The 9,367-nt window shown below is 37.1% G+C and overlaps 1 protein-coding gene across 1 annotated transcript; it reads left to right on the forward strand.

The window, feature by feature from the left end:
- Positions 1–6,036: 6,036 nt before the first annotated feature.
- Positions 6,037–7,157, forward strand: LOC123246049 (olfactory receptor 10J3-like). The gene is given in 2 exon segments (XM_044675001.1): positions 6,037–6,876; positions 6,879–7,157. Coding segments are annotated over 2 exon segments (1,119 nt in total).
- Positions 7,158–9,367: the final 2,210 nt, after the last annotated feature.

Below are 9,367 nucleotides of genomic sequence, written 5' to 3' on the forward strand. Positions count from 1 at the left end.
AGGAAGGGCACTGAAAGCAAAACTGAAAATGTTATATTCTTGGGTTAAACTTCATGTAGGTAGGACATCAGGTATAATGCTGGTCACCCCTCTATCCCTAAGAGATAATGAAGCTGAAGTAAGCTTAGAGAAGGACTGTGAGATGACTTTGGGGTGAAATGATCCCATATTAGTGTTCATCAGTAGAAAAAAAGTCAATGTTATCATTTTTTTTTTATCCTGGGACTCCATTCTAGGAGCATAGGGCCACAACCAGTAGGCAATGGGTCACACAGTCACTCAGGGTCACCCAGCTGGGAAGTGTCTGAGCCTGGGTTTGAACCTAGGACCTTTCGTCTCTAGGCCTGGCTCTCAATCCACTGAGCTAGCCCAGCTGCCCCTACTTTAGGTTGCAGTTTCTTTAGCAGATGTAGTTTTTACAGGGTGGGGTTGCTAGCCCCACGCCTAACCCTCCTCCTTTTTCATCCGGGCTAGGGACCGTCCTTGGCCCAGGAGTGGTAAGGGTGGGCAATAGGGGTCAAGTGACTTGCCCAAGGTCACACAGCTGGAAGTGTCCGAGGCTGGACTTGAACCTAGGACCTCCAGTCTCTAGGCCTGGCTCTCAATCCACTGAGCCACCCAGCTGCCCAATGTTATCATTAGTGTAGATATTTTTTCTGCTGATTCAGTTCACAAAATCCTCCATGCCTAAATAAATAGTTTAATAAGCTGCTGTGGCCAATTTAAAAACCCAAAACAATCACCTCCTGGTGGCCTACTCCATAATGGCAAGTCTCTTAGATAACTGGTCCACAGGTCACAGGTTTTCAATCCATTATTGGAGCTACACTTGAAGTGTTTCTAGCTTGGTAGGAACTTCTAGAGTTTACACTGATTTGTTATCCTGTGGCATATTCTTCAAGATCTTTGGTTTTCACTTCCATACCATGAAGAGGAATCAGAGTAACATAGTAGAAGGGGACAAAATGACAAAATAGGGTCCATCTGTCTCAAAAGGCCAAAAGGGAAAAAGATGCATTCTACCAAATCATGAAAGGTTGGTTAGGGTGAATGGGACTTTTTCCTTAAAAATGATCATGACAGAACAAAGTTTCTCTCTCTCTCTCTCTCTCTCTCTCTCTCTCTCTCTCTCTCTCTCTCTCTCTCTTTTTCTCTTTCCTCTCTCTCTAGCACACACATACATATACACACACACAAATAAACCTATTTGTCTTACAATTTGAAATAGTTTAATGATGAACATATCTACTTAATGTAAATATAAAGTTTTTAAGAAGGCAAAAGAGAAACTTTGATAAATTCTTGGAGGACAAACCCATTTCAAGTGATCGAGGGAAGCTAGGATGTTTTTAGGTACAATTTATTTTCTGAGGATGATATCATTAAGGACACTAAAACTTATCACACCTCCTGTATTATAAGATCAAAGAGAAACTCTTGAGTTTGTGGTATAAGCAGTTGTTTCCTGATGTGATTTCAGGAATACAAGATATATTTTTGGTTTTCCTTTTCCTATTCACTGATAGAGAATTTTTTCTTTGATATTCTTAGATGCTGCACTTATGATCTTATAATTATAGTTGGAGTTATTTTTCCTTTATACTTACCTGTCCACCCTGACCCTCATTTACTTTAAGATCTATTATAAACTTGGTATATTTCTCCTGAAGACCATTTTATTTCTAAAGTTTGTTTACCTTTACACAGTAACTACATGGAAGAGTTGTGATTTCATTTCAACTTTAATGTGAGAATTCCCTTCACTTATGTAAGTTACAATATGCTTATGACTTTGTCTATAGTCCTTATAAATTGCCCAAGACACATAGATTTTTTAAAAATCCTTACTTTCCATCTTAGAAGCAATACTGTGTATTGGTTCCAAGGCAGAAGAGCACTAAGGGCTAGGCAACCTGGGTTAAGTAATTTGCCTAGCGTTACACAGCTGGGAAGTGTCTGAAACCAGATTCAAACCTAGCACCTCCCATCTCTAGATCTTGCTCTTAATCCACTGAGTCACCCAGCTGGACCCCCAGAACACATTTTTAACACAACTCTAACTCATTAAGTAACAGAGGCAAGATAGGCACCTAGTTTTTCCTGATTCTAAATCTAGAACTGTATCCATTCTACTGAGTTGCCCCTACATTTAAACTGTGTTGATACATGAGATTTTTATTGATATCTTTAATTTTTACATCGTCCTGATTTGCCTGTTCTACCTCTCCCCTCTTACTCCAGATAATAATCCATCACAACAAAGATTTTTTTAAAGAGAGGAAGAAAAGAAAATCAATCAGCAAAACTAACACAAGAAAAATTTGATTTCGCATGTATTTCTCCACATCTGTAGAGACCCATCTTTTCAAAGGAGGCTAGGAGGAAGAGATTCTTATCAAAACTCTGTTTTAGGATCAAGCTTAACCTTTATAGTTTTCCAATATTCAGTTGCAATTATTTTCTGGTTATTTATCTTTCCATTTACATTATTGTAGTCATTTTATAGTTTATATTTATTTTATCGTTTGAACCTCACAATAGCCCTGTGTTTTATTATTTCCTTCATTTACATAAGTGGAAAATGAGGCTGAGAGGAGGTAAGCATCTTGCTCAGTGTCACAGCTAGTATCTGAAGCAAAAACTGACCTCAGGTCTTCCTGAATCAAAGTCCAGCTTTCTGTCCACTGTAGTGGATATTGAACAGTATTCATTATCCAGCTACTTAATTGCCTCAGTTCTTTTCTATCACAAAAACAATGCTGCTATTTTGGTGAGTATGAAGCCTGCCCCTTTTTGTTTTGTCAACAGTCTCCTTGAGCTAAGATCTCTAGATCAAAGATATTTTATTCACTTTATTTATATAATTCTAAGCCATTTTCCAAGATCACTGAATTAATTTATAGTTCCAACAACAGTTTTTAGGTATGCTTGTCTTCCTAGCTTTCTAACCTTGAAAATTTTCTTTGCTACCTTTGTTAATTTTGTTCCAATGAGATTTCTCTCATTATGGTCATTTGAAGCATTTATCATAGTTTTACTAATAATTTGTAATTCTTTTTAAAATAGCATATTTTTTCTACTTATTCATTATATGGTAAGTTTTTCTCATACAAGATCCTTCTGTTAGTTGTCTACATATCCTGTATGTTAAACCCTTATAAGAGATGTTTGATACAAAGAATTTTTTCTAGTTGCTCTCTTCCCTTCTTATTCTCTATGCAGAGTAACATCATAAGTACTTTTTAATCACTAAAACCTTGGTGAGAAAAAAATTTCAGATTGTTTTTTGAGAAAGGATTTTTATAGGGAGAAAAAGGGAGAGTACAAGAGAGATACTTGGCATTGAGATTTGTTGGGGTTGATAAAAGGGAAGACATATTGAAAATTTAAGAATATTTAGAAATATCTTCTCCTTTTTAATTTTCTGTGGTTTTGCCATATATGGGTCGAATGAACCATAAGTCTAGCCCCCAGTAGCATTTCTTATATTTTTAAAAAATCAAATGAGGATTCAAATGTATATTAATAGTAACTTAAATTTATTCATATTGGGGGAACATAAGGTAAGAATTATTTCCCCAATATACAAGGAGATTAAAGCTCAGAGATGTTAAGCTCACATTCACATCTCTAGTAAATATCAAATCAAGATGGAAATTCAGACCTTCTGACTCCAAATATAATGCACTTTCTATTTTCCTGCCCTTACTGGATTGCCTGTTCTCTAAAACTTAATTGGATTTCATTACACTTCTTTTAATACTCTTACTAGAAAAGCAATCATCACCAGGGCCAAAGTTAATTATTGGTTCAGTCATCATCACTTGCTGGGGAATGCATTGGAGCCTAGGTAACTGGACTTCTTTGGAACATATAAGAGTATTAACCAAAGATTTAAGAACAAGAAAGGACTGATAACAAGTCACTTTTAAAAAAAAGTCTTGCTCACTTGGATTGTCATGTTATTTACTTTTAGGACTTAGCATGATATTTGGTGAAATATGTTTCTCAAAAAGGAATTTCCCTGGTGTGTGTATCTTTATTTCTTTTCTCCAGAGTGCTAACTGGTAGAGAAATAGCAAGGAAAGAAATTGTCTCTTTCTCTCCTCTTCTGTGTTTTAATGAATGGCATCTTGTGACAGCAATTGCCATTTTCCCTGTGGGGTAAAGGGTCAGTGTTCTGATGAGACAGGAGTCTGATGAAAAGGCCTTTCAGAGCTGGATTTTGAGACTAGTGCTCATTCTAAGTCTCTTTTCTATCACTCTAAAGGCATATTTTGAGAGTCAAAACATGCTTCATTAGATGTCAATCTCCCTTTTTTCTCAGTCATATGTAGCAAAATCATTTTTTCTCTCCAGGAGAGGAGATATCAAATCTAAAAATAGTGACTATATGGACAGATGGAGGAAATTATTACATAACTTTTTCTAGAAAAATCTGGAACCAAGGGATGACAGTAAATTTGAAAATAATATATAAACAACAAACATTAACTCTAACACAAATCCCTCAAAAAGAGATGTGCCTTGACTCCATCTCATAGTAGATGCAGTTAAATTTTTAATAGTTTTGTTGATGAATCAGTCCCAATACACACTTTCCCAGGCTTAATTTATACTGATTGGGTCCAAGAAAGAAAAAAATGCAGGCAATTTATGTCTCTAAATATAAAAGAGGGGACAATTCGATTTTCCCAAAATACCCATTGAGTTAGAAGGACTCAAAATGTCATGTGAAAGGAAATGCCTGACTGTTATGAGATTGGATAAGATTATTATCCTTCTCATTAGGGAAAATATATTGTTTTCATCTCGGAGAGGAGGAAGAGAAGGAGAAGAAGAAACTAGTTCCATCTGGCCTAGGTTCTATTTCAGAAAACGAAGAAGAATAATTATCAGAGGTCAAAGCATGTGTTCCCTTCATTCAAATTTCCTGAATGGAGGGAAAAAAGACATTTAGAAGCTCAGAGAATGGTGGTACACTATTCAAAGAGTTATCAAGCAATGTATGTTCTAACTGCTCTCAAGATCCCATTCCTTTTGAGGCCTGCATCAAGGACAATCTATGTGAGCAGAGCAGCCAACCAAAAAAAAAAGTCTTACTTATGGAAATGGACAACCCTTATTAGTTGTTTGTTCCCTTATTTGGAGTCATAACTGGGAAAATTTTCACCTGAGGCAAAGCACCAAAAATTAGACACTCAGGGAAAGTGGCCTAAAAGATCATCCTCGATTAGATAAGAGGAAAACCCTAAACTGTGGAGAGAAATAGAATCTAGAACAGAAGGGGCAGCTAGGTGGAATGATAGATAGATATCTTCAAATTCTTTCAAATTCTATCTTGATGCTTACTAGCTATAAAACCTTAGGCAAATCATTTGCTTTCCTTAACAAATTTCTGCCTCTCTATCCCAAAACTTTTTTTTTCACTAAAAATTTTGTGCTCTTTAGATTCTGAAATTTTGTCCATCCACATGTTGCTCAGGGTTGATAGTCAATTTTTTAAAACCTCTACCTTCTGTTTTAGTATCAGTTCAAGACAGAAGAACCACAAAGGCTAGGCAATTGGGGATAAGCAACTTGCCTAGGGTCATGCAGCTAGGAAGTATCTGAGGTCAGACTTGAACCCAAGTCCTCTTGACTTCTGGAGCTCTATCTCCTGAGCTACATAACTACCCCATTGTTAGTTAATTTTGATTGACCTTGGTATGACTCCACTCTTTCCTTTTCACTTTCTGACCCTCTGAGTCTCAGAATGGTTCTGAGAAATTCCTTCATTCTATACTTGTGAGTAGCTCTCTCACATGATAGTTTTAATTGATCTAGAAAGGTATACAAACCCTGTTTCCACTCAGTTCTGGTAGATTGATTTAATCAAGAAGTGTTCTTCAAGCAATTTAACAAAGTTAATTAATTTCAAGAAGAGTAGAATCATTACCATTACACATCAATTGCCTGGCATTTTCTGATTCGTGATTAAACCTATCTGGCCCTTTAACTTTCTTTGTCTCTTTCAGATTGACAAGATTTTCCTCAATGCCAAGGCCAAATTCCACAGTTGTAAAGGAGTTCACCTTTGAAGGATTCTCCAGCTTCAGGTGGCAGAACCGACTTATTCTCTTTGTGGTCTTCCTAGGCTTGTACTTGATGACATTGACTGGCAATGGCATCATTGTGACCATCATTCGCCTTGACCGTCATCTCCACATACCTATGTATTTCTTCTTGAGTGCATTGTCCATCTCTGAGACATGCTATACATTAGCCATCATTCCTCGTATGCTGGCTGACCTTCTAAGCCCACAGCAGCCCATTGCCATCCCAGAATGTGCCACGCAGCTCTTCTTCTATCTTACCTTTGGCATCAACAACTGTTTCTTGCTCACAGCCATGGGTTATGATCGCTATGTGGCTATCTGCAACCCTCTAAGGTACTCAGTTATCATGAGGAAGAGTGTTTGTGGTCAACTGGCATGTGGGTCATGGGGAATTGGCCTTGGAATGGCCATTATCCAAGTGACATCTGTGTTTGGCCTCCCATTCTGTGATGCTACTGTCATCTCCCACTTTTTCTGTGATGTCCGGCCCCTCCTAAAACTTGCCTGTGTTGATACCACTATCAATGAGATCATTAATTTTGTTGTCAGTGTTTGTGTCCTTGTCTTGCCCATGGGCTTGGTATTCATCTCTTATGTCCTCATCATCTCCACTATCCTTAAGATTGCCTCTGCTGAGGGCAGGAAGAAGGCCTTTGCCACATGTGCCTCCCACCTTACTGTAGTCATCATCCACTATGGCTGTGCTTCCATCATCTACCTCAAACCCAAGTCACAGAGCTCTCTTGAGCAAGACAGACTAATTTCAGTAACTTATACTGTCATCACACCCTTGCTGAACCCTGTTGTATATAGTCTAAGGAACAAGGAAGTCAAGGATGCTCTGCGCCGAGCTCTAGGCAAGAAAGCCTTGTCCTCTTAGTTACTAGAAACAGAAAAGTCCATTTAGTGATTATTCCATTCTCCCAACATTCAATTATCAATAATTTTCTTACTTTCTACCCCAGAGGTTTCAAAGTAGATAGTTGTAACCAGTGGAGATGGGGATACTCAGTTAATGTCTTCTTCCAGGATGGAACATCATGTCCCCTAGATAGGTGAGGAACTGCTGGGTATGTGATCTCTCAAGTCAAGGGGCAATGATTTTTCCCATCACTTGCCACAGACTCAAATCAGAAGGAGACAAAGAGGTGATAGAAGAAGTTCCCAGAGTGTTTCTGGAAACAGAATGCATGCGGTGATATTTCATCTTTGAAATAAAAATGTGAGGATTAAAGAGAGAGGTCAAACAAAGAGAATCCTTAAAGTTCAGTTACTATAAAGAAGAGGGCAGGTGGGAAGTAAAAGGGGAGATTTCCATGGCAAAACAAGACCAAAACAATTCAGACCTGGAGAAATCCCTGTGATACTACTCCCAAGCTAGACAAAACTATATAACTACATTGGCTACTTGTTATTTGACAACTAGTATACAATTTCAAAATTGAGTTTCTTCAGGTTATAATATATGTACATATAAGATTCATAGCTATATATTCACATGCATACATATCCATAGAAACCATATATGTATATATATTATTATATAACTGTATATCGACTATAGTCAGATATTGATATGCATGTGTACGTATATCTAAGTAAACACACACACACATATATAGTTATGATACTCCACACCAGACAATGGGGTAATCTGGGCATTCAAAGACAAGCAAGTGAGATAATCCTTACCCCTTCAAGCAGTTTACATGCTAATGGGGAAGAAAATATATGAATGGAAACTGGACAAGGTAGATGTGTTTGTGTAAGAGTAGCATGGAAGCCTGGTTCTGAACAATATATTGTGAAAACTCACCTATAAGAGCCCTTACACACTGAGGTAGGTAGTCCAAGACTTTGCTTTTGAGGAAATAGTTATATTGGCCACTTAACTCAAAGCTGTTGGTTGAATGCAATGTTGTATAGGACGCTTTAGGAACAAAGATTGCTGGAGTAATTTTATAGTTGGCTGTGTTTCCAGTGCTATAGCTTAAAAAATAAAGTTCCTCATGTCTTTCCAAACATTTGAATGTTGAAAGAAAAAGTGAGCATTAGTAACTTAAAGGGAAGTTCCCATTTAGGTTTCTCCTGAATTTTATCAGTGACATATTTCATTAAACTGACTAGATAAATCTCATGATGTAGGCAAAGTGATTATGTTTCTTAGTCTTGAGGCCATGTCTAGTCCCACATTTTCTGAAAAATAACAAAAGTGTATGTCTCCCATGAGCACCTGAGGAAAAAAATATCCGCTGTCCTCAGAAGATCCTTCTCTTTCTTTTTAATGATCCCATCTCTGAAATGCTCTGGGGAGATACACAGTAGAGATGAGATTGCTTCAGATCAAGCAGGTCATTATTTAGACTACAATATATTAATCAGCAAACATTTACTAAGTAATTACTGTGTGTTAAACTCTTATTTTAGGGCTAGAGGCACAAAAAAGGCCAAAAATAGTCCTTGTTTATAAGGAGTTCACATTTTAAAGGGGGAAGACAACATATAAATAACAAGATATGTATAAGATATATAATGAACAGAAGGAAGGTAATCTTGAAAGGGAAAGTACTAGCAGATATATGGCCTGGGAATTGCCTCCAGTAAAAGGTAGTATTTTTACCTCCTCCTGTTATACCATTTTCAAATAAATTAGATAAACCAATAGATGTCATGGTTACTGAGAAACCCATTAGCTATTCCTGAAAATAGGATTTATGCCTTTCGTTTATTGCTCTCAATCTATGGAACCAGGGACAGGTCATAGTCAATTAGTCAACATGGACTAGGTTGAGACCACATGGTTGGTGACTCATACTATTCCCTATTTTTACAGAGCCATTGAGGTTTGGTTGATTCTACCTGTGGAAAACTCTGACTTTGTAGAAAAGGGAATAAACACCTCATTATCAACTTATTAAAACTCCTCACACAGTCTAGTCCAAGGTTAATTCTGCTTCTTTCTTAGGTATCTCACAAAGAGGTTAATAGAAGAGGAACCCAATATACAATGAGTACTAGTTATTAGAAAGGGTAATTATTCCTACAGAAAACAATAGTGAGAATGAAAACAATGTCTGTGTAATGGAAGAAAAGAGTAGTTTCAGTATCTTAAGTTGTCTACTAGAATAGTCATTTTCAAAGCAACTCAAGCCTAGTTGGGATAAGAAATCATTTTGAAAGACTTCTAATTAGCTATTTCACCTCCATTAGCTCTATACAATCAACAAATCAAGCTTGATTTTTCTCAGATGCCAACATTTTCCCTAGTT

This window comes from Gracilinanus agilis, chromosome 4 (genome assembly GCF_016433145.1).
Source record: "Gracilinanus agilis isolate LMUSP501 chromosome 4, AgileGrace, whole genome shotgun sequence".
Lineage (NCBI taxonomy): Eukaryota > Metazoa > Chordata > Mammalia > Didelphimorphia > Didelphidae > Gracilinanus > Gracilinanus agilis.